This window comes from Aspergillus fischeri, genomic scaffold, assembly GCF_000149645.3.
Source record: "Aspergillus fischeri NRRL 181 1099437636247 genomic scaffold, whole genome shotgun sequence".
Taxonomy (NCBI): domain Eukaryota; kingdom Fungi; phylum Ascomycota; class Eurotiomycetes; order Eurotiales; family Aspergillaceae; genus Aspergillus; species Aspergillus fischeri.
In genome coordinates this window covers 1,606,991-1,631,416 of record NW_001509772.1, presented here as the reverse complement: position 1 = coordinate 1,631,416, position 24,426 = coordinate 1,606,991, and the positions used below count along the sequence as shown (strand labels likewise).

Below are 24,426 nucleotides of genomic sequence, written 5' to 3'. Positions count from 1 at the left end.
CGACCCTGAACTTTTTCTAAATCTAAATGAATTGACAGGTAGATAAGAAACAAGAGGGAAAGAAGAAGAACTCTGTAGGACTGGAGGTGTTGTAAATGCTAGAAGATTATTGATAGAGCAATTCACTGAGTGACGCGTGAACGCGGGACCAAACCCAGGCACGGAAGGTTCGTATCATTTTATGCCGGCACTAATAAAACACTTTAGAGCAAGATATAGCAGGCGGTCAGCATGTTGACTTCCTAAGTCATGGAACCTGGAATCATAATAATCAGCTCCGGACCGGAATGAATCAGAGCATGTGACTCGTAACCACGAAGATGACGAAGGTACGGAGTAATAATGACTGTGGGGTGTGAAGATTGTGGACTGAACCTGTGGAAAGTTACAATCTGGTTGTAACCCAAGGCTGGACACATTTTAGACAGAAACAAACCTTGTCGACTTCATCAGCCAGCGTGCTCGTACGTCTATGCGGCTATATAGCTAACCTCATTTCTCTATCGCTGCTATTTTCAGCTCGGTCCAGAAGTCCTACCATGGCCCGCCCCGGAGAAGAAATGTGAACATCGCCAAAGAGGCTGATTTACATTCCAGTTATGTACATGGAAAACACATCAATGATTGAATCACGGAATAAGGAACAGCTGAAGAGGGCTGTATTACAAAGTCTCAAACCAGCTTTCTGCCTTGCGCTCATCAAGGCGATAATGCATGACCCGGGGTCAGTCAATCATGCGGAATATTCAGCTTTCACATAGCCTGAATGTGAGCTAAGCTCGAGCCGGATGGGGGCGAAAAATGCAGATGGTGTGCCAGAGCAGGAATTACAGGACAATTGTCAAAGCTCGACTCGACAGTTATAGTCCGTAATGCCCGACTTGCAGCTTGGGTGGACAAAGACGTCTGCTCGGGGAGGAAGATGCCGTCTATTTAGATAGTCGAGATCTCTTCCGAGCCGATACCATCATATCATACAAAACATCCTTGAAAGCAAACAGGAAAGCCGCGGTAATCGCACTCTGCGTAACTTTTGGAATAATTCCTGCGTAGTCGTCAGCTTAGTTTGAATTGTCTGCGCGGCATACGCATATTCAGCTTACCTTTGTACAGACCTGTGTACCCTTCCTCCCTGATAATTCTCTTCAAGCTTCCGTTCAAACTCTCCTTGGGACCATCTTTGCTTGCAACGTGCATCTGGCTCTTGACTGTGATGTAAGGATACGTGATCGTGGTGGCCAGTATCTTGCCCAAAGCGCCCAGATAGAACGCATCCTTAGGCGTCATGCGTCTACGGCGCTCCACGATATTCTTCAACTGTTCAAAGATAGTATATTGCAGTATGGGGTTGATCACTAGGACGAGCGCTGGGAGCACTCCGGCAAAAAGGGCCGTAGGCCCTTCCCGTCGAAGCAGATCCATCAAGGTGCCAATGGTCGAAGCCCGTGCCTTCTTCTCCGGCGCACCAGGCAATGCCTGGTCCTCCGCATCCGACTTGCGAGCTGTCATTCTTGTGTTCACGACCCAAATGGGATTGGTGATCAGGACTGTTGCACTTCCGGCGATAGCCCCAGCGATCATCGACTCAGCCGTGGTAAGTTTCTTGGATGCACGACCAGCTTTCACGGCTGCTTTCTCGAAGGCCGCACGAGTCCATTCGAACCAGTAATAGTATACGAAATTAGTAACGCTTATGCCGAACAGCGCCGATTCAAGTCCGGAGTACAGTCCACTGAAACCTTCACGCTGGACAATGCGGCGAACGGCGTCCATGGTTGTAGAATGGGCACGTTTCGATTCGACCTGTGCTCTTGTAGAAAGGGTGATGAGAGGATAGCTAACAGCAAATTATCGTCAACTAGTGCTCCAATAAAGGGAGATTCAAGTTTGCGCACGTCAAGACCATTGAAAGAATGCCACCGCCAGCGCCAGCTAATGCATGCGCTATATTGTCACTTTGTTGAGCGGCAGCTGACGCTGCAACCGCCCTTTTTTGCTCTTGAATTCTAGACTGGGACATGGCGAACACAAGTCAATCCTGTAAGGGGTGTTCTGGTTGAGAAGTCCAAGGGTAACTGTATACAGAAAGCGCGTTCGGTTCAAGAACGGATATCTGACGAGTAACCAGGGTTATAGTTCGATGCTAACGACCCCAAGGAATGCTGAAGGAGCGGATTGAGATCGATACGCAAGGTGGGTGTAATGAGATGAATGACAGGACACTCTGTGATAAGGATAAGGAGCAAAGGAATGATGAAATGGGGATCAGCTGGGAGTAATATTGATGAGCAGACTCATTGGAGAGGTAGGACGCGCGAGAATGATTCGGCTTAAGATGGAGAAATCATGACGATAACGTTCATGACGTTTACCGAATTTCAACTGAGCCTCGGCTGTCGTTGGACCCCCTTCCGTTGTCCGAAGTTATGATATGCACTCATGGTGGTCGCACATAATATTATTTATGGTTGGGACAATTTGTCCTTTCTGAAAAGATCATTGGCGACTGGCATTTTGTCTTTGGGCTTATTTGGACCAGTCCTAAAAGGTCCTATCTATACAGATCATGTCCAGCTTAGGATATAAAATCTGGAGTTGAGGGTCATCTTTCGAGTCTTTAATATGAATAAGGCGAGATCTTAGCAAGAGGCCGAGGTCCACAGCAGGCCAGTCAACTCAATAACCTCATATGTTTGCTCATGGTGTGTTACGCTAAGAGATTAGAAACGTTCTATGTCTCCAAGCGGCCCCAGGATTTTCCCTCATTTGCATGTGACGGCATTTTATGTTTTAATCCACATTATTATGATGATTCCAAACTTACTTAGAAATATTATTCAAATCAGTCGACATGGTATTCTCCGTGAGTAAGAGTGGCATACTCACCTAAATTGATAAGTCAGGGCTGTCTGGCTGACAGTGTCCCCCAATGTTATTTCACAGTAAGATTACTTGGTCATCATTATACCTGGAGATCATTCATGTTTGACAACTTCTACGACTGTGTTGTCTACTTGTCTGTTTGATCTCCGATAATCACAGGCCCTGGTCTGCTCATCTCCGATCTGCCTTCTCACGGTCCTGACCCCTCTAGCCTAATTTATTTACGCGAAAGATGCTGCAGGCAGACTTCTGCTCCTGTCGGAAAATATGAAACCCAGTCAAAGCATGATAGATGTAACGTAATGCTTAGAATATATCGTCTGACGATTTATCTCCCCCAAGACGGATTGACTTTCTTTACAATTAACTCGACAAACATTAACGAGTCCAACCTCAAGAAAAAGGGGAGAATAAAAGAAGGAGTGCCGCAGAAAGGGGAGGATAAGAAGAAACCAAAGGAGAAATCATAAAGGGGCACAGCGAGCATTGATAAGATAGAACACCGGTGGAAATAGCGTGCAGGAAAACATTTGCGGGACAGTCTAAAGGCATGGAAGAATCTTGAAGCAGTTCCAAACAGTCATCTCAAACTAACAGAGAAGGAAGGCGGATGAGGAAACCCAGAAGACTATCTGAACGATTCCCGGTATAAAGGCAATCCATCACCGGGAGCTGGGCTAAAATACCCTTTCCGTCGCTCAGAAGTTACAACACACTTGAGCATAGAACAGCATGTGTGTACCATGACTCCCTTAGCAGCAACCGCCTGCGGATCCAGATTGAACACCCTGACCCTGACCGACCTGCACAGTCGGCTTGTTGTTAACAGTGGCAGTTCCCATACGCTCCTTGATCTGCCGAGCCATGGTCAAGAAAGCCTGCTCAACATTGGAAGCATTCTTGGCTGAGGTTTCAAGGAAAGGAATTCCAAGACTATCGGCAAATTCCTAAACAGGTAAATCACAAATCATGTTAGGACGAAAGCTAGACAGACTGAGGCGTGGTTGGACGCGAACCTTGGCTACGGTATACTCCACGACTTTCTTGTCTTCCATATCGCTCTTGTTACCCACAAGCAGCTTGTTGACCCCTTCTGTTGCGTAGCGATCGATTTCCTGAAGCCACTGCTTCACGTTGTTGAAGGAGTCCATGTCGGTCACGTCGTAAACAACACAGATGCCATGGGCGCCACGGTAATAAGACGATGTGATGGTTCGGAAACGTTCTTGACCTGCTGTGTCCCACTATATATTGTTTGTCAGCTATGACAGGCGGTGAAGAGCCCATTTTCGGTGCTTTGTCCTTACAATCTGGAGCTTCACCGTCTTCCCATCGAGTTCAATAGTTCTGATTTTCTGGAACATCATTAATCAGTACTGCGAAGGCGCCTGTATGCTCAACGGTATGCCTTTGCGACGAGTACATACGAAATCGACACCGATGGTGGAGATGTAACTCTCTGTGTACGTATCATCGGCGAATCGAAGCAACAAGCAAGACTTTCCGACGCCAGAGTCTCCGATAAGAAGGAGTTTGAAGAGATAGTCGTATCTATCCACAGATCCAGGTGAGTTGGAGTTATCTTTTTATTTTTGCGGAGATAATGAACGACTAGACAGGAGAGATGGAGATATCAGGCACTCTAGTTAAATCCAGCAGTCAGTCAACATAAACAAGAGAGATAAAGGAGAAAGACATTTTCTCGCTGCGCGCAGAGCGCCAGTTCTAAACCTCCTGTACTGTAGGTAGAAGGGGGAAACTTACCACTCAGGATTCATGATGAGCGGTGGTATCTGTCAACGAGAACTAGGTCGCTTTGAAGGAGGTGAGAAGTGAGAATGGAATGTTGGGGAAAGCAGAATGAGATGAGACGGCTATAGCAAAGTTAGGTGGCTAGCTATTGATGTAAGTGTGGCCTGGAATTGTCTAGGCACTTAGATGGACTGAAGCGGCGTTCTGAGATGGCAGTTACGTTGCTAGTAGTAAGGTAGTAGGTAGTCGGTAGGTAGTGCAGGAGAGCAGGCGAGCAGAGCATGCAAGTTACCAGTGTTTTTCATCTGACCGTACTCCGTACCGTCTGTGACCGTTTCACGTTCAACCGCCTCAGACCCATAAATTGGCCCAATCTAGTCTAGCGTTTAAACACCTACACACCTCATAAGTATCAATCAGATCGGATGTCCGCCAAGATAGGCAAAATGGCTATGGAAACTAGATCAAGTACAATTAATATTCCCAGTGAGTGATAAAATAGAAGAATGCTGAAGATGAGCACGAGCATGGCAATGGTGAATGACACGTAGTGGTCAGCTGTTAGCCCCTTCAGCTGACACCCCATATTTTCGAGCGCTCCCTCGATCTTCTTTAATACACAGTATCCCTTGGTGATAGTAGAATGCTTGAATCTGAGCATTTTGTCATGATGTAAGATAAATTGACAAGGTCTCCAAAGCAGGGACTCCAGCTCAGCGACCCGCCCCCCACACATCTGAAGATGTCTCCTCGTGACCAGGGAACTATCTCTGTCACGAATCAGTGTTATACTTGCCGCTGTGTGTCATCATTGCTGAGTCCAGTAGAAGGAGAGAGTAAGCCATTACTAGTGGTTATCTGAGACTGCGCGGACATTGTCTTTTGAGAAGTAGATACTTTTACTTTGCCACAATCTGAAGCTTTCCTTCATAAAATAGGCCTATGTAGCCATTGACATGGTCAAGCACATCTTGACTTCTGTTGCACATAATAAATGAGAACCATCCCGATATGACCAGGAATTTGGGACCCAACGATTGCATTGCAATACAAACTTCCAATCAAGCCTAGCAGCTTGTTCGCAGCAATCAGGCATAGCCATGAGCCTGAAGCCACTCCAAAACCAGTCTTTCGTCCCTTTCTTTGTAGTTTGCATTTGTTCGTATGGAGTCAGCAACGATCACCAACGCGCGGTCATAGGGACTTGTATCCTTGTCCTTGAAGAAGGAAGCGATATCCGCCCCAATGTTATGGTCTGCGAATTTCGACAGACCCATTCGCACAAAGCGCTCGAAGACGACGTTGTTCGCCGAAAGTCGGGCTTCAACGGCATCCCAATTTTTCTTCATGTACTCCCACAGAAGATGGCGGACTTTCGAGTTAGCAGCCAAAGCCACGGCACCATTGTGCACATCCTGGATTGCCACTTTGTCAGAGAAAACAAAGTCCAGATAGTCGTAGACGAGATCAGCATCTTTGACACGTCCAAGCGCGGCGAGGCAAATCTCCTTGCCATCGACCGAGTCGGTCTTGATATACTCTTCCTTCACGGAATCATATTTGTCGCGTCCACCTTCAGCGATCGTGATACCAAAGATTGCCGAGCGCAGGTTCGTGTGCACTGCACTCTTGTCCTTGCCTGAAGCCCAAAGATCGAAACGCCGTTTCGCCCCAGTAACGATGCTAGAAAACAGTAAGCCGAACTTTCTTTCCCCACAAGCTGCCAATATCGGAAACCCACCTTTCATGACCCGCAAACCCAGCCATGCCGATTAGAAGCTTACGAAGCTGCACAGTGAGATAATCTTCGTCGGACTTAAATTCCCAGCCTATTTTTTCGGCGGCGGGAGATGCCAATGCGAGTGTGAATTTCTTCAATCCCGCAGCTACTGAGTCATTCTGCGAAAAGACAGAGCGCAGATTTGCGACAGACGACGAAATCTGTGACCAAACCCTGGAGTGAATATGGTGAGTAGCAGTTCGAAAACTCTTATAAATGTGCTCGGCACTAACAAGTAGTTTTCCTCCCCCTTAAAACCTTCCAGGAGAGCTAATAATGCAGCACTAGTTCCCTCTCCGGACACAGCGAGAGCAGCAGCATCACCAATGAGGCCAATCTTATCTTCGGTACTTAACAGGTCCAAAGATTGGCCCAGCTTCGCTAGACGGTCGTCAGGATAGTTCGTGCGGTAGAAGCCTGACAGATCCTTGTTGATTTTGTAGAATGAATCTTGACCGATGCCCGCAATAGTGTCGGATTTCGAGACAAGGGCGCGTGAATTCACGTCGGCCAGCCGGGGTCCTGATTTGATGCCCAGCGGAATCCACCATGTCGTCTCGTCCTCTTCAGGCTTTGCGTCCCCAGTTGAAAGGAATCGGTTCTGGCGAATGCTAATTTGGCCTGGCTCTTCTGCCACGGTGAGAACAGGAAAGCCAATCTTTCGGATCCACGGATCCTTTTGAGGAAAAGTTAGAAAAACCCCAGAAGGCGAAGCGAGCAAGATCTGACCCACCATGAATTTATGGACATCCTGGTTGGAAGCTTGACTGAGGGCAGACCAGAGATCATTTGTAGTAGCATTACCTGACATCGTTCTCAGCAGCGATCTTCTGCAGACGAACCCTCAAGCCTGACTTACCATACGCATGCTTCTTCAAGTAGTCGGCCACACCACGGAGGAACGTTTGTCGACCAAGATGATCGCTCAGCATGCGAATCACCGAGCTTCCCTTCAAATAGCTGATATGGTCAAAAATCTGGTCTACTTCCAGAGCGTTCCTTACGGGAACTTCAATGGGGTGAGATGCGCGCAAGGAATCGAGCTGAAACGCTTGTTGCACCCCTTCAGCCTATGCGACCAGTTAACAACATACGGACAATGACATTGTTACCTAGGGAATTGCGTACGACAAACTGAGACCAAACGTTCCATTCTGGTTCGTTATATTAGTTGGTGAAGTCGCAGTACATATCGAGACAGAAGCAGGGGATTCTCTCTTACCGGGATAAAAGTGATCAACGGCCAACCAGCCAACCCAAGTTGCAAAGCCTTCGTTCAGCCAAAGCTCGTTCCACCAGTCCATAGTCACAAGATTGCCAAACCACTGGTGGGCCAATTCTGCGGTCCATTCTTAGAAAACAGCAACACGCAATCATTATGCCTCAAACTAAGAAACTCACCATGAGCCACGACGTATGCAATGCGGTTCTTGTAGCGGGTGTCGGATTTTCCTTCATCAAATAGAACTGCGGTCGTACGATATGTGACAAGACCCCAATTCTCCATGGCACCCATGGCCTGAGGCGATATGATCAGTGGAAGTAGGACCTTCAGGAGGCATTGTTGCACCACTTACAAACTCATGAACGGCAAGAAGATCAGCCTTGGGCAAGGGATATTCAATTTCGAATACTTCCGAGAAATAATCGACGGTGCGATGAGCACATTCCAAGGCAAAACGTGCCTGTTCTTTGAGCCCTTTCGTAGTGTAGACACGGACTGGTATGCTCCTTCCGCTGTATTTGCGTTGAGTCATAGCTTCAACGTACTCGAAGTCACCAACAGCCCATGCCAAAAGCTAAACGGAGATCGCAACTAGTTAGCCTTTCCTTAGCAGATAAGGACGAAGGTATTTATACTGACATAGGTGCTCATGACTGGGGTCCTTTCAAAGGACACAAACTTGAGGTCGGGCTTACTACCGTCTCGTTCTGACTTGATCGGCATATTGCTCAAGGCAGTTTGGCCTTTGGGAACCTCGATCTCAAAGTCGAAAGTGGACTTAAGATTTGGTTCATCGAAGCAAGGGAAGGCTCTTCGTGCGTCACAGGACTCGAATTGAGTACTAAGCATGTAGTAGAAGTCACCTTCTTTGGGTGTATCAGCCGTGGGCTGCACGGCAGGTTTGTACTTTGAGCGGTAGAAACCAGCCATGGCATTGTTCATCGTGCCGGTGAAGCCAATAGATAGCACAATGTCTGAAGGCGATATTTCTTGAGAGAACATAAAAGACACTCGTTCTGACTTTTTGTCATACGTGATTTTAGACGCCTTCGCGAATTCCGTACCTAAAGTAAGAAATATGACAGTCGCCGTCAGTGGAATCTACAGCAGCGCATTGATCTAAATGTGGATCTTGCTTCTTGGACGAACCATCTTTTCCCAAAATTTCTGCTTTATGAACCTCGATCTCCTTGCAATTGAGCACAACTTCCTTGGTGGGCCGGGTGATGGTGGAATCTATCTTAACAATACCCTTGTAACCCCAAGCACCACCAAGCTCGAGATCATATAAGGACACATGGTAGTGCACTGGTTTAACCCTGTTACTTCGTCAACACATGTCCACGATGCTGAAGAAGCCAGGTGTTAGAGGATCCAAAAACTTACGCGTCAGGAAGTGTATCTCTATCCGTCATTGCCATTGCGCGTACTTCAAATGAACAGTGCCTTACGAGGGATTTTGAAAGATTAAGTTTGACTGGGCGACGCAGAAATGTGCAAGAAGGAAGATAAAAGCGAGAGGAAGAAGAAACCCCTCGAGAAGAAGTAGAAGAGGGGAAGGAGGGGCGGAGAAGAGACACTGGCCGGATGGGTCGATAGCTAACAAAATGATGACAGCGGATTGCTTCAGGGATTACGCCAGCGCATCTGGTGGACGCGATGCAACACCTTCTCCCCCACATCTGTTACGAAACTGGCGACGGTTATTGTCGGGGATACTTGAAGGAGAGCTTCTGCTAATCTGCTTATCGAGACATGGAAAAAGAAGGGCAAGGATGGACGAAACTAGGGTGAAGGATCTCTCACTGGGTCTGATAAACCCTTGAAAATTGACACCACCTACCTTAGGTATGTGTTAAACATCGTATTGTACTACCAGTATTTCTGCTACGCTTCATAGTATATATTATTATTGTCGTCTAGCTAGACACGTTTTGAGTCAAGTAATTTATGGTTGACACTGATACTATCATTGTACCTTACTCCATACCTAACAATGCCTCCGAGAATCATCTATATCCATCTCTCGACGGCTCTGTACCTAATCAGCTATTTACCGACCTAGAATTTTGGAAGGCAAAGGGTGATAGTGATTACAGAGTGCCTTGTGTCTCTGGAACAATCCTTTACCTCTCTACTCTGTACCTAGGTACCTAACCATTCCATGTGGATCTCATCCCCTCGGAGAAATAGAGCCGAAATTTTCAATACGGAGCTAGGGCGGAGCTCCGGGCTGTCCCAGAACCCTGCCTTCTTAGGTAGAGTAGATACCCTAGGAAGCTAGGTACTTCTTGGCTTTTCGGCCCACTCTTTCTCGAAGCAAATCACCGATTGCCCAAGCTATCATGATGAGTTGATGCATTGTGATAAGCACGAGCATTGTTAGTCAATTTTTCAAGTCTCGTGTAGATCGCTTTGATTGACTCAATGCTCCTATCATTATCACACACTTACAGACCGATACAGTTACTCCACTCGACTCTTCGAGGAGACCATGGCTGATTCGGACGAAGAGTACGTTGGTGAAGTTTCCGACGAAGAAAACGATGTCAAGGGTATCCGATATGCCCGGGAAACGGCGCCTGTATCCCGTCCTAAACGGAGAAAGCAGCGCGGGGGTGCTGAATGGGAGGTTTCGAGGACTTGGGAGACCTTGGTCGAGGGTGCTGATGGCACAATCAGCTCTACTGTTGAAGGACTTTTAGAAGCCGGGAAAAGGAAGAGGTAAGCTTCACTCAGAATGGGAAACTCCATATACCTTTTAAGGGCCGTTGCACTGAGCAGCATCATAATCATCATCGTCTTGTAGACTTTTAAGAGATACAACTCCATTGCAACGTGGTATAATCCGGCATCTCATCTTGATTCTGGATTTGTCCCAGTCTATGGCCGAGAAAGATCTAAGGCCGACGCGATACCTTCTTTCCCTGCGATATGCACAAGAATTCGTACGGGAATTTTTTGAGCAGAATCCCATATCCCAACTTGGCGTGCTTGGCTTGAGGGATGGTCTTGCAATCCGGGTCAGTGATATGAGTGGCAACCCTACGGAGCACATCAGTGCTATACAGGCTCTGAGGGATCATGACCCCAAGGGCCTTCCTAGCTTGCAGAACGGGCTTGAAATGGCGCGTGGTGCTTTATTGTGAGACATTCTACACCCGAGCTAGCACACATTTCTAGTCGTAAGACTGACCTGGCGTCGATAGTCATACTCCTAGTCATGGAACCCGAGAAGTATTTGTGATCTTTGGATCTCTCCTTTCCTCCGATCCGGGCGATATACATCAGACGATCACCACGTTGATAAATGACAAGATCCGTGTCAGAATTGCTGGTTTGGCCGCTCAGGTGGCTATTTGTCGTGAACTCTGCTCTAGGACTAATGCAGGCGACGACACCACGTATGGTGTGGCGCTCAACGAGCAGCACTTTCGTGAATTAATGATGGATGTAACGACACCCCCTGTGACATATTCCCAAAAACAAGCCACAAGCTCCCTTTTAATGATGGGGTTTCCGTCCCGCACTGTCGAGACGTGTCCCTCTCTGTGTTCGTGTCATTCTGAACCCTCTTGCGGAGGGTACTTATGTTCACGATGCAGTAGCAAAGTCTGTGGGCTCCCTGCCGAATGTCCCTCTTGCGGTCTTACACTTATACTGTCAACGCATCTTGCGCGATCTTATCATCATCTGTTTCCGCTCATGAACTGGGTTGAAGTTCCCTGGCAACGTGCCTCACGCAGTTTGACATGCTTTGCCTGCGGCATATATTTCCCTACGGTACCTTCTAAAGACCAGTGGCAAGCTACGGAGTCCCAGGCAAGAGGGATGAGTGTCAGCAGTCGCTATGAGTGTACAGTTTGCAAAAATCACTTCTGTATTGATTGTGATCTTTTTGCTCATGAAATTGTGCACAATTGCCCAGGCTGCCAAAGCGGGATTGGTGGGCTGGCCATGGCTGACCGGCCTAGGGGTCAGACTGGCACAGAGGAAATGGACACCTCAACATAACTGTTTCTTGTTTCCCTTCATTTCCTAAGAGGCGAAAGACTCTATTGTGTCACTGTCTTGATTCGTTTTGGATTGCATGGCTGGCGCTTTTTTCTCTTTTTGCCTGTCTCCCACACCCCCAGTCTTAGTCCTTTTCTTTTCTCCCTCCTCCCGGAAGTTGGCTTGATCTCGGAACTTGCTTAAGAAAGGCCCCTTGGTACGGGATTGTTAAGTCGAGACGGCAGGCTTGCTAGTGTCATATATCTGTGGCTTAGGCTCACCCTCAACGCTTAAGGCACGGATACGGAGTAGTAATCATAACTTGATATCGTCTGCTGAGGTGTGGTGCAAATGGCAAAAGTCTTACGAATGCATCAGACTCGGACGCGCCAGTTATTAGTCTCCGTTCTTATAATTATCATCTGTGTTCCCATATCTAAGGTAGATATAAGATCTTACGTCAGAGCGATTCTTGCCTCGGCTGAAAGTCTCTCCCCACGTATACGCAGTTTGTCCTTTAACTTCCTTGAGGCTCACCAACCAGAATTCTGGCATCGAGTTAACAGCGAAGCCTTTTATCTTCAGGACCCGAATTATATCGCCCGAATCCTCCAAGTATTGCAAGAATAACGGTCCAGCATATACCTAGTGACGAGCCTTTGTGCAGTCCGCCAATGGACACTCTTCCACAAACCACGACCCCACGTCCAGACACAATGGTGGGAAACACACCTAGTCAGGGAAGTCAATTAGTAGAGACGCAAGAATCAGAAATCGATCTCTTCAGAAAGCTCAATTTCTATCCGTTCAGTACAGATGTTGAATTTGCAAAAGGGCTCTCCATCATCCTCGGTCATCCCAACATCCCGGCAACCGAAGCTGAGATCGATTGCGAAGATGACCTAGTACTACAAGCAAAATGCTTCTATTTTTCGCGGTATGTCCCTTTTAACGCACGTTGTCAGACTTACAGTTAGCATTGTTTTATGTGATGTGCTTATGCTAACATTTGCTGGATATTCATATAGCAAAGAGCAGCTATCGCCGCCGCTCGATTTCAAAAAATACAAGACCTGGCTGAGCTCGACTCCGACAGCAGAGCCCTCACCTGACGCTGAAATTCGCAATCATGATTCTCAAAGAGCAAGCGCATCAGAGACCGCAGTACCGCCTGGCGTAGTTCCTATGAATCAGCAATCGCCCTCGATTCAAGAGCCCGCTTACCCATCATCCTTCGCTCGGATTGTCGAACTCATAACGACTGGTCAGCAAATACCCGGCATTCAGCAAATACCTGACACAGTTTTGACGGGCCATGATACTCCAAGTGAGAAACCGAGACGACGGAAACCTTGGGAAGTAGAGGATGAATCTGCACGAGGGTCAGAGTCACCGGATGAGAATTGACGAGTCAGCTACACTATCAACTACACATGCATAGCCCCGCGGTGGAGAGCCAGCAGTCATGTCTCTGCTTGAAGACTCCATTTGACGCGGACTGCAGTCAAGGTGCAATCTTTCGGCCCCAACATTGAGATGATTCCTCGGATGAGAAGCTGCTAAGCTACAACAACGCACAAAGCATGGATTTCGAGACATGAATTGTCAATTCTATCATGCCAAGCTTTTGAGCTTTGTGGAGAAATCGAGCCAGCAAAGAAGCGTTCTTTTGAAATAAGCCTCTTATCTTTGTATCTTTCACTGCGCGTTCATGGAATGACATGGCTATGTAGAGAATGACTTTGACAGCCATCGAACCGCACACATTCCAGGAGACGATCCGGGATATACACTTGTCATTGGACGTTATCTAAGTCCCAGCATACTATCCCATACCTGCTAATACCTTTGCAATGCACTGGGATACGACTATTTCCATCATATGATCGCTCACTCAACCATAAAAGGGAAACAACTTATACTAAACCAGAAACACAAAGAAAATAAAATGCACAATCTCTCGATGAGTTCAACCGGTTATCTGGAAACTCGCACAGAATATTGCCAGCCTTCAGGCACAAGAAACAACATAAGAATTTCATCCTGAATTGCCTGTTTGCCACAAGAATGTCGATAACATTTGCTCGTTCCTACATTCATACCTTGCAGTATGCGAACGTCAGTGTCGCTGTGCCTGGTCGAAATTCCTAGAGGCTCAGTCAACGAAATGGTGGATAGTTTGGATTCCACTGGTTTCCGCGGCTGAATCTCCCTCCATTTTGGCCTGCCAGATGATACCGGTCATCGTTGAGATTGCTGAAACGGCCGATCTGCATGCCCGCTCCGGGTCCGGGACGGGTGGTATGGGATGGATTGCAGCAGAGCATTGCCACGCGTGAACCAAACTTGGAGCCACGCAAAGATACCATGTGCTTCCTATGATGATTGTATGAGCATCGCTATATCGGTAAAGGTAGAGAGAGAGGCAAGGCAATACCGAATGTGGCTGGCGACCAATTCACGCTGATGAGGTGCAGCATTCATCAAAATCCACTGGATGAGGTAGTTCCCATATTGATCTCCAGCAACTGTCGAAAATCAACTCAGTCGGTGGAGCACATTTAATTCAGTCTGAAGAAACTCACTATCGATCAAGGGCATTCTGGGTCTATCAGTACGGCCAGTGCAGACCCGGGCGAGGTAGCGATCCAAAAATTCGGAGCCCCCTATCTTGAGACATTTTTCAACGATCTTGGAGGCAAACTGATCCATACTGTAATCGACTGACCAAAGGAGAACGTGTTCAATGGCTCGGCTCTTGTCTTGAGGAGCGCCATGCTCACAGATGTGTTGAATGCACCAGTTTCCGAATTGGCCATGGGCGAGCACATCGATCTTTGCCAATACTTCTTCAATAGCCGGACGCTACATAAGCGTTAGCGCAGTTCATCATCTGGTTTCAAAAATAGATATGCTCGGTCGACACAAGACTGCCGAGATGTAAATCCGCGCAACAAGGACGAAAGATGAAAAACAAGCGTTCCGAGCGGGGGACTGGGGAAACTATCACCTTCTCATCTTCTACACAGTTCTCAAAAATGTTCTGGACTACTAAACTGCCAGTTTCACCCAGAGCAACTTCATGCCACATTCCTCGTAGGGCTTCATTGACCTTCGCCATAATCTGAGGAGGCTCCCCGCTCCAACGCAGCTCGAAAAGCTTCTGCCACACATGACATGCGTACCGATGAATAACCGTTTCTGGAATTCTGCGAAGAAGCTCATGAACCATGACAGCCTTGTGTTCTTCTGGGACACAGTCAAAAGCCTTTTGAACCACGTGACATCCGAATGGATCCATGCTAAGGCTCAGCGTGTTGCCCTTGATGGCGTTTGCTATGGCAACGACTTGTTCTGTAGTTCCATGCTCGAAGCAACGTTGGACAAGAAAGTTACCAAAACGATTGACCATGAGCGGATACGCCTGATGTGTGATTGCTTCAATGATATCATATTTCTGTTCAGCTGTTCCAACTTTGAGCTTTTGTTGAAGAAAGATAGAGGCTTGCTGGTCGTTATTGCAGACAATTTTGTCCACTATATATTTCCAGTCGCAAGACACATTTTTATCGAGGAGCCGACGGTAGTTGAGTGGTTCAAGAGGAGAGATATAGGTCTGCAAAGTGGTTGGGCCGACCTATTTGCTTTAGCAGAGGAGACAAGATTGCATGGATGATTGTTGGTGGAAACTCACCGGAGATGTCGTCCAGGGCACCGCATTTGCGCCAGAGAAAGTAAACTCATTTGCCGTAGGCGAAAGCGAGGTTCCGATAGGTCTTTGGTAAGGTGGGATTGGGTATAAACCCACCTGCTGATACGTGCTGCACGGTCGAGTTGTAGGGGCTCGCGGAAGCTGGTTGCTGGGAGATGCAGTATTAAACGACGCTTCCCACGAAGGATTCTGGGCTGAAAAGCAAGGGCCAGCACGATTGACATGGGGTACTGAGCGTCGCTGAGCACTATTTGGGCTATGAAGATACCGAGTTGGACCCTCAGAGTATTGCGTAGTGGAATTACAGGTCCCGAAGGAGGGACCCGAAAGAACTCGATGTGGTTGAAAAGAGCCATTCATGCTAAGACTTGCAGTGGGGTTGGTCCAGAACCTGTTGGCTTCTGGACCAAAGGTATTGCTTGAGAGAGACACATGCTCACCGTAGGCCTTTTCACCAGCTGGAGCATTCATATGCATGCCGAATACCTGCTGCGTCTGGGGCCACCAGAATCCTCGAGCCCTGCTGTACGCGCCTGTGGATAGTGTTTCAGAGACGTCTGATTGTGAATCGTCATGGGTATTCCATCCTTCATGCGGCTGCGTGAAGGTTGAGCTGGACGCGTTGAAGGCACTTTGCAAATGGCTTATTGTGTGCTCGGTGACTTCACGCCCGTTGAAGTCAGCTTCAGAGGGTGTTCCAAGAGCTTGATCCAGAGTGTGTTTGATAACTCGTGTTTGTGCGAGTTCTTGCTCCTGGAGGGCCAGCTTAGAATTCGCAGCGAGCAGTTCCTTCTTGAGGCGGAGCACTTCAGACGTCTCAGTATTCGTGGGGACAAAGCAAGCATTATCTATGGTCTCGGTGGCATGCGATATTTCCAATGTCGAAGTGAGTGGCTTCACTGCAGAATTCTTGTCGCAATCAACATGATCCTCGATCGAAGCACTGTTGCTTGTCAGGAGATGGTTCTGTTGCTCAAGCAAGGCTTGTTGCTCGGACAGCCTCGTGAGTATCTCTCGATTCTCAACAGGCTTGAAAGGAGAGGATTGAGGCTTGGGAGAAAGTTTGGCCAATAGCTTTTCCATCTCGGAACTTCTGCTTGGGTAGGCAGTGGACAAATGCTCCAGCTTCTGCTTCTAGATTTGTGAGACAATGGGTATTAATGGACCTGGCAGAGAAGTGCTGACCTTATTGGATGAAACATCGACGACTTCACCAGCAGTAGGCTGCAAATTTCCGAGTTTGCAAGACACCAGAGGGTCTGGTGTGCTGCTTGGACTGCTGGATTGCTTGCGTCCCTGTGAATATCATTCAAATGCGTTAGACTATGGTTGATTCAAGGAAAATATAACTTTCAAAGCTAGGAGTTGTTCAATTTACCGATGTTTCACATCCAAAATGTATAAACTGTGCTTCAACTATCTGATTGCCTGAAAGGGCTTCTGTTCGCGATGGTCGGCGATCCGTTTTAGGGGACCCAGTTGAAAGCATGGACATCCTGCCGGCCTCAACTGCTAGGCGTACTTAAGTCTTCGCTGGTTCGAAATCTGCCGCAGCCAGTCTTTGAGGCGAAGTTTTGAAGGAGACAAGAAGCAATTGTAGAAAGGTACTCAAAAAGGCAAACACACCTGGCAATGTATGAGTATTCCAGATGTAAAGGCAAGCTGGCAGAGAGCAAATTGTCGAAAAGATGGTGTTAAGCCGAGAAATATGATTTATTGTGAAAAGAAAGGGACGAAAGATGACAGATGGGAGTCTCTACGTGAGAGAAAGGATGGATTCTTTCGACATTAGACCACCGAAAGGTAAGATGCCTGATGCAAACTAGACTCAAGACAGTGCCGTGATGAGGAAGGAGCGCTGGTAGTAGAAGATATCAGATAATGATCAAAAAGAAAAGAGAGCGAAGAATAGGCAGGAGGGAAATCAAGAGAAGGGATCACTCTTGCAATGAAGTGTGCTGCAGTAGTGTACCTGAAGTAGAAGGACCCCCAGGTGACGACGCCACACTTAGAGCCATGTTCAAAATCCCAACAAGAAAGAGAAGTTAAGCCTAGTATGAATAAATCAATGAACTGATACGTTGAGCCGAACGTGACACGGAACATCATGGTTTTAAGTCACATTTAGATTGAGGGGGAATACCTTCAGTGTTCTGACATTACATAGTACTGAAGATAGATCATGATATCAGGTCTTACCTTTCCGGAGTGACATGTCCATCCTCATAACCATGCTTGAGTTGCCTCAATATCGCCAGGATCGCAGGCTGATCAAGCACCGCATTTTAAACTTTGCTCATTCACGCTGGCATCTACGCGAATATAAGACCCGGACGATATCTGCCAAGATCTATCGAGAAAACCAGCTGCGTATGCTCCAGCGTGTCCCTGCCAACGGCACCTATCGCCAAGAATGAGAAAATCTGGTTGCCCCACACCTGTGAGGGTAGGTACAAGACGTGCAGCTTGCTCGAGACCAGACAAGTCTGCTCCCCATACAACAAGCTCGAGTCTCTCATTCTCCAAAGGGCGGAGGAAGAGGGCGCCCATGCCTCGCTCGAAGGGGAATTCATATACCTTACACTCTCGGTTCATGCTGGACTGGGGGCTTGTCTCTGTGTCTGCCCGAGGCCAGCAACAGCCCTGGAAGAGACTGAGACCTTGGCCCTGTCTGCGAATCGGAAATGATATGAGCTTCGATGAAGGTAATTCGTTGCCCAGGGCGAGTGTGATAACATTCCCGCTATCGACAACTCGGTCCTGATTGCTGGCGGAGTTAATTAGGGAGCCGCATTGCCGTGATAGTTGGGAATCTGCAGCAAAATATTGTAGAAGATTACGACTGATTTGCACAGCTATGTGCTCAATCCCAGCTGAGCATATGTTGATGTTGAAGGTGCCCTTGGTGCGCAGGATGGCATCCATAGCTCCGAGCTGACGACCATACCGCTCATTCAATTGGCGCCAATCCTCTCTCTCTGAGACAGTCCACCTTCCTCGAGAATCTCTCAGAAACCACACGCGTTCAGGCCGGATGTAACCCACTTCAAAACGATCCCTGCCGTCCAAAACTAGCGCAGAGGGCATTGTGAAATTCAAGACCCTTGGCGAAAGGTGGAAGCGATGTATATTGGTCGTATTTAGGTACCAGATACCGCTATGCGCATCTCTTGTGACCTGCACTACTCCGTTTTTGTCAGGAGATCGCAACTGATCGACATAGATCCCGCCTTTCGCAATATTTGCTGAGGACGGAACAGTGATGGTGAATGCCAAAGGAAGCCTGGGTCGACGAGGAAAGGTGGCACTTTCATTGTAGAATGCCAGAAGGGATGGGGTGGTCAATACGCCATCGAACCAGTGATTCTGGCCTTGCAATTCATCATATTGTGATCGCCACTGGGTCTGTCCAAGTAATTCATGCATCAAGCGCGAATGAAACGCAGGGACATTGTCATCAATTGAGCCGTGCTGTTGTAATATCGGGATACCCGCAACGTTGCTTAGCAGCAACTCATGTTTAAAGCTTGACAGTGACCTCGAGAGCACGAATGAGAGCAGAGGCTCGGAATCCCGCCACATGTTGTAAGGTACGTAATCTACCTGTATTAGCACTCTCAACCGTCGAAACTGATGTTCTCGACATACTCTCAATGGATGAGTAGCCCGACACTGGCGCTGCGGCGATTACTTTGTCAGGATAATGGGTGGCCAAAAACCACGCTCCTTGCCCTACAAGAGTTTTAGCGATTTGAGAAATCGGTTATTTAACAGATCATACCTCCATTTGAATGTCCGACGACTATCCATTCTTCCTGTGATACGCGCACCTTATCCCACCCAGTACTGTCAATCCAACGTGGAATTGCGTTCACAGCAGCTTCGACGTCTCCAGCACCCCAAGTATCTATAGCCAGTCAGTTAGCCTCTTCCTTAGTAATTGCTACCTCTTTCATGCCACCTAAGACGTGGAAAGAAGAGTGTCCATATGATCGTGAGAATGGAATGCATAGGCTGGGAAGGCAGCGGACCCATGCAATGTGGAACATGATGTTCTAGGACGACATAGGGGGTTCAAGATAAGGAACACGACGAACTCACGCCAATCGTCGCCGCTCCAAGGAGTAACCCCGCTGGGAGATAATATCCACGCGCAAGTACCATACGCGGCATCCAACATCTCACGAACTTGTACACTGTCTGCCTTGACACCTGCACCATGCAGGCCAACAATGACAGGCAAGGCGCCATCTCCCTCGGGAATAGCAGGTGCACATATCACTGGGGGAGGGCGCAGGATGGCATAAGAGACTATGCCTGCATAATAGTATGTAAGCTTCTGGCCCTGGGATACTGATTTTTCAGTGAGTCTCAAACGGAGTGGGTAAGTTTGGACTATCTCATCATTCCCGCGGTGTATTTTATACAATATTTCAGCCGATAACTCCTTTTGGGACGAATCACCAAGGTAGATCCGGAACACGAGAGGTCGTGCTTGATATCCAAGCAAGTCTAGTGGCTCATTCATCACCAGACTATGCCGGCAGTCCTAAGTACGTGTCACTCTCCTTTCGTATCTTTCAAAGAGGCAGAGAATTGGCACCAACACCAATTGAGCTGATGGCAAGAACCGCGATCCGATCCGCGATGTTATTATATAGGTTGATTGATGCCCAAGGTGTACCGAGCTTGCCACGGCACATGTCTGGCAGCAGCAGACTTTCTTTATCGACACTTAGAGGTTCGTTACGGATTTCCGCGGCAAGCGACACTACGATCGTGGGCTCTCCTATCGCGCCCGAAGCTCGAACATCGCGAATAAGCCGCAGTTCAACCACATGGTCACCTGTACTTAAATCAATAATGATGGGTACTGTGCCATAGTCATAAAAATCTCCTCCAAAATGCCGCTTGCCATCAATCACAATCTCAAGGAGCCCGCTTGTGAATATTGCCACAGACTGAGGGGCCCAATGGCCAATATTCAATGATCCGCGCGCCCAGGCCTGATATTGTAGAGCAGACCATCCATAGACAGCTTGCGTGAACTTCCAGTCTATTTCTGGGAAGCTCACATGGAGCTCCGTTCTAGCTTTTCCTGGAGCAAAGTTGTGTGTGAGAGCTCGGGCAGTTTTCCATTTGACGCTCCCATTGACTGCTAGCGCGCTGTTGAAGCTTGCATTTGCATCAAAAGAAAGGCTATGAAAACCACCATGAGATTCCAAGGGATCGGCACCCCAGACAGCCTCTGGGAGATTGCATTCAAATCAGCTCGCAACTTTCCATTTGTTTGTGGCTGGCTCTCAGCTAAGGCGCCTGAAAGCGGCACGAACCTCTGGTACCACATTGGAAAGGGCCAAGTAGCTGCCATTCATCTGAGAATGAGATGCTTGCGAGATTTTGCGCAAGAAGGAGCTGAGGTGAATCATTGTCTACAAGAAGACCGCTGCATACAGTGGTTCCAGAATAAAGACATATCACAATAAGAGTGGCCAGACAACTTCGACGTGTTATCACAGGGTGGTATTCATGAATACTAGCGGTTTCGGCGCCAAGGGTTTTCATTATAAAGACATTCAGGTAGGCTAGTCAAGTTGATATCTCATAGGCTTCAAGGTGCAATGATACTTGATTTGAAACTGAACAAGACGTCGTTTTTGAATATCAAAGCAACGTGTAGCTACCGCCTGTAGTTAGAAAAAGCACTCGGTCACGTGACATTTATTTGCAGACTGCAGCACCCAGATGGTCAGACTACATGTACTATGCGAAATAGACAAATCTGAAGACGATTCGCCTAGTATAGATTCCATTCTGGCACACAACTGACCTAGTAGATACTAAGGTACTACTATCGCGTCTTGATGTAGTTGCCCTTGCTAGTTTACCTTTCTGTGTCTAGAGATTATTATTACCTCCTAGACACGGAGTTCATTATGTCCCACCGGACATCATCTAAGGCAATAAATGCATTTGCCACGACTATCAGAACACCTTTTACGCTGGGGTAGGTGTCATTAAGTGATACTCATATGAGATGAGCAACATGACCGGAAGATGACCATATGTATATTACTAGCGGTCGATGGGTGTTAGAAAATGCTACTCGGAGCAGCAAAAATTGGCAATTCAATTTGTGTAAACTATCTAGTCTACTCTGTAGAAAGACAGATAGGTACTTTTAGTCTTTATGGAATATGACAGGGTACCAACATGACCACAGGACGCCCCGGTTCTTGGCATGTGGTTTGTTGCGTGGCCCTGATCCTCAATGTTCATTCGCTACCTTCTGCCGAATTCGTGAGACTTCGTCACCCCAGTGGGAAGGCCGCAAACGACTCACTAATGAGGTATCTACCTAGATATAGGTAGCATCTTCTGGGCGTTGAGAACTAAAGCCTTTTAACCACGCATCTTCTCACTTTTGATTCTATGGATCTTGTCCTGCTGATAAATGACTTGAAGAAGGGGAATTTTTTCCAGAACAAATCAACATAGATTCAGGAGCTGCAATTTGTTCCTTGACCCATTAGCAATCGTCACAAGGTATCGTATTTCAGCCGCAATGGTCCCTTTCGTTTGTTGGAGAAGTCTATATAACTAAAATATGCCTACCACACAGTGCTTAAGATACCTACCCAAGTAATCGCAGGATTCGAATGTGAAACATGACTACGACCACGGTGACCGGCATCGGAAGGCGCTCATCCATACGACAGCCAGAAATTCAACCGCCAGCAAAAGCACCCAATTCTCAGTCGGTGACGAGCCCGATAGATCAATTTCCACCATTTGACGAGGGCCTCTACCAAAAGACAACAGAGTCGGGGGAGCCCAAGTCGAATCCCACATCAAAACATGAGCCGAGTGATCATTGGCAGCCGCGAAAGGCAGGCTACCTGCCTCGAGACTATACCAAAGGACCAATCCGACCTCCGAAACACAAGACGAGAAAAAGCATTAGCGAAGCCATTACCACGATTAGAACACGCAATGCCAGCGTTAGTGCCAATGCTCAGGAATTGGCTCAAGCGCTGCGAGCGCCGGTCTCGTATCGATTAATAGTAAGCTCATACGCTCTCGCTCTTTCTCTATCCTGAAACTAATTTTTGTCGAGATACTTTGCCTTATATGGTATATGACCTCTGCTACTACGAACACATCTTCCAAATCCATTTTGAATGCTCTTCCCAAACCGATTACTCTCACGGTCGTACAGTTTGCATTTGTTTCAATATGGTGTCTACTGTTGGCATATCTGTCGGCGATCTTCCCCTGGCTAAAGAACAATGTTCCGGCTCTCAGGAACGGCATACGCTACCCGTCCCGCGATGTTATCGTAACAGCCTTGCCCTTGGCAATTTTTCAATTAGCTGGACATATACTCAGCTCAATGGCTACTTCTCAGATACCAGTATCACTGGTTCACACCATCAAAGGCCTCTCGCCCCTTTTTACCGTTTTAGCATATCGAGTGTTCTTTCGCATTCGGTATGCCAAAGCCACTTATCTATCTCTTGTTCCGTTGACCCTAGGTGTCATGCTCGCCTGTTCTACTGGGTTTTCGACAAATTTCTTTGGCATCCTTTGCGCATTACTAGCGGCATTGGTTTTCGTCTCTCAGAATATCTTTTCTAAAAAACTCTTCAACGAAGCTTCCCGCGCAGAGTCGGAACCTCAGGCAAGCAGTCGAAAGAAGTTGGACAAACTAAATCTCCTCTGTTATTGCTCGGGCCTCGCCTTCATCCTCACGTTGCCAATTTGGTTTATCAGCGAAGGTTATCGATTGGTCTCAGATCTCATGCAAGATGGTGCCATCTCTTTATCAGAGAAAGACAACTCTTTGGATCACGGTGCGCTTTTCGTGGAATTCGTATTCAATGGAATCTCACACTTTGCGCAAAACATTCTGGCGTTTGTTCTGCTATCAATGATATCCCCAGTGTCCTATTCCGTTGCTTCTCTGGTCAAGAGAGTCTTCGTCATCGTCGTTGCGATCGTATGGTTTGGCAGCTCCACAACTAGTTTACAAGCTTTCGGTATCGCACTCACCTTCGTTGGGCTGTATCTCTATGATCGCAATAGTCATGACGATGTGGCAGACCGAAGAGCAAACGCCGATCATTTTCGCACCAAAGAAACCATTCTTCCCTTAAGTGTTCAAACAAAGAGAACGTGGGATTCGAATGGCTACGCCTTTCCACCTTCGAGAACCGGTGAAACTCACTTTATTGACAGCTCTGCTGCTTTGGCGGCGAACTCGAAAAAAGAAGACGACGCATTCGATCATGTTCGGCCGAGAGGAAGTAGCACGTCCAGGACATGGCTACCACCTGGTACGAAACAAGAGTCAACTTGGCAATCAGGCGACGCTCAGTAGCATGCGGAATGTACATTATAGATCATGGAATGTTTTGGTTACTATAGCATTGTTTTTTCATCGATGTGTAGTTTTTTGATTGCACATAATCCGACTTTAGGGTTCGAATTTTTCGAGAAGTTCGCTTGTATTCACAATAAAGAAACCAGACACTTTACTATATAATTCTTGATCAGTATCAGATGAGGTCTTTTACACTAGATACCGCTCGATTTTGGAACGATATTAATAAGAGAAGCAGAAAAGGAAGTTGATATTGTGTCAGCTGATAGCCGTAAAATTTATTGGTTAAAATTTGGGACAAGGTTATGTAGCAACTGTCGGTAAGGAACTATGCCATCATGAGGCAGTGCCACCGTTATGGCGGCGGTAACCCTAAGCAGCTCCAGCTCAGTGCCTCTGGTCTTGGGTCATGTAGCAGAGGAGATAGGTATTGTCGATGTCCTGCCTCCTACAATAAATCATGCCCGTGAATGAGTTTTGTTGATTAAACGGAGAGGAGGACCCTGAGCTCGGCGGGATTCTTTTAAAAGTTAGGATTCGGAATAACGAAGGCTCCGTGCATCCGAACCAATCCGCAGGCGGCAATTTGCGAGTAATGTTCGAACCAGCGTCTGCCAGAATCCGAGGGAGCACGCCAAAAGTGGTCCTAACAAGAACAACCTCTGCCAACGCTTCGCTTCTACCACCCTCTCTCCTTC

The 24,426-nt window shown here is 47.4% G+C and overlaps 8 protein-coding genes across 8 annotated transcripts; 3 read left to right on the top strand and 5 right to left on the bottom strand.

The window, feature by feature from the left end:
- Positions 1–929: 929 nt before the first annotated feature.
- On the bottom strand, positions 930–1,773 carry pmp47 (putative peroxisomal membrane protein Pmp47; the record flags this gene model as incomplete). Its single annotated transcript, XM_001266100.1, has 2 exons — positions 930–1,045; positions 1,104–1,773. The coding sequence occupies 2 exons, from the start codon at positions 1,771–1,773 to the stop codon at positions 930–932; spliced, it is 786 nt and encodes a 261-aa protein (XP_001266101.1).
- A 1,862-nt stretch (positions 1,774–3,635) lies between these two features.
- Positions 3,636–4,247, bottom strand: NFIA_037770 (Rab family GTPase YPT1; the record flags this gene model as incomplete). Its single annotated transcript, XM_001266099.1, has 3 exons — positions 3,636–3,830; positions 3,900–4,127; positions 4,191–4,247. 3 exons carry the CDS (start codon positions 4,245–4,247, stop codon positions 3,636–3,638), a joined length of 480 nt encoding a protein of 159 aa, XP_001266100.1.
- Positions 4,248–5,723: 1,476 nt separating this feature from the next.
- On the bottom strand, positions 5,724–9,061 carry NFIA_037760 (M1 family metallopeptidase; the record flags this gene model as incomplete). The annotated part of the gene is made up of 12 exons (XM_001266098.1): positions 5,724–6,318; positions 6,377–6,589; positions 6,649–7,091; positions 7,149–7,219; positions 7,275–7,485; positions 7,544–7,569; positions 7,638–7,754; positions 7,817–7,934; positions 7,993–8,214; positions 8,280–8,704; positions 8,790–8,959; positions 9,027–9,061. 12 exons carry the CDS (start codon positions 9,059–9,061, stop codon positions 5,724–5,726), a joined length of 2,646 nt encoding a protein of 881 aa, XP_001266099.1.
- Positions 9,062–10,134: 1,073 nt separating this feature from the next.
- NFIA_037750 (TFIIH/NER complex subunit SSL1) lies at positions 10,135–10,789 on the top strand (the record flags this gene model as incomplete). The annotated part of the gene is made up of 2 exons (XM_001266097.1): positions 10,135–10,364; positions 10,546–10,789. The coding sequence occupies 2 exons, from the start codon at positions 10,135–10,137 to the stop codon at positions 10,787–10,789; spliced, it is 474 nt and encodes a 157-aa protein (XP_001266098.1).
- A 1,560-nt stretch (positions 10,790–12,349) lies between these two features.
- Positions 12,350–13,040, top strand: NFIA_037740 (DUF5572 domain-containing protein; the record flags this gene model as incomplete). Its single annotated transcript, XM_001266096.1, has 2 exons — positions 12,350–12,570; positions 12,662–13,040. 2 exons carry the CDS (start codon positions 12,350–12,352, stop codon positions 13,038–13,040), a joined length of 600 nt encoding a protein of 199 aa, XP_001266097.1.
- Positions 13,041–13,792: 752 nt separating this feature from the next.
- On the bottom strand, positions 13,793–16,428 carry NFIA_037730 (Pumilio-family RNA binding repeat-containing protein; the record flags this gene model as incomplete). The annotated part of the gene is made up of 5 exons (XM_001266095.1): positions 13,793–14,009; positions 14,071–14,161; positions 14,219–14,498; positions 14,644–15,270; positions 15,328–16,428. 5 exons carry the CDS (start codon positions 16,426–16,428, stop codon positions 13,793–13,795), a joined length of 2,316 nt encoding a protein of 771 aa, XP_001266096.1.
- Positions 16,429–17,616: 1,188 nt separating this feature from the next.
- Positions 17,617–18,927, bottom strand: NFIA_037720 (uncharacterized protein; the record flags this gene model as incomplete). The annotated part of the gene is made up of 1 exon (XM_001266094.1): positions 17,617–18,927. One exon carries the CDS (start codon positions 18,925–18,927, stop codon positions 17,617–17,619), a length of 1,311 nt encoding a protein of 436 aa, XP_001266095.1.
- A 3,086-nt stretch (positions 18,928–22,013) lies between these two features.
- On the top strand, positions 22,014–23,725 carry NFIA_037710 (putative ER to Golgi transport protein (Sly41); the record flags this gene model as incomplete). The annotated part of the gene is made up of 2 exons (XM_001266093.1): positions 22,014–22,409; positions 22,463–23,725. The coding sequence occupies 2 exons, from the start codon at positions 22,014–22,016 to the stop codon at positions 23,723–23,725; spliced, it is 1,659 nt and encodes a 552-aa protein (XP_001266094.1).
- Between the last annotated feature and the right edge of the window lie 701 nt (positions 23,726–24,426).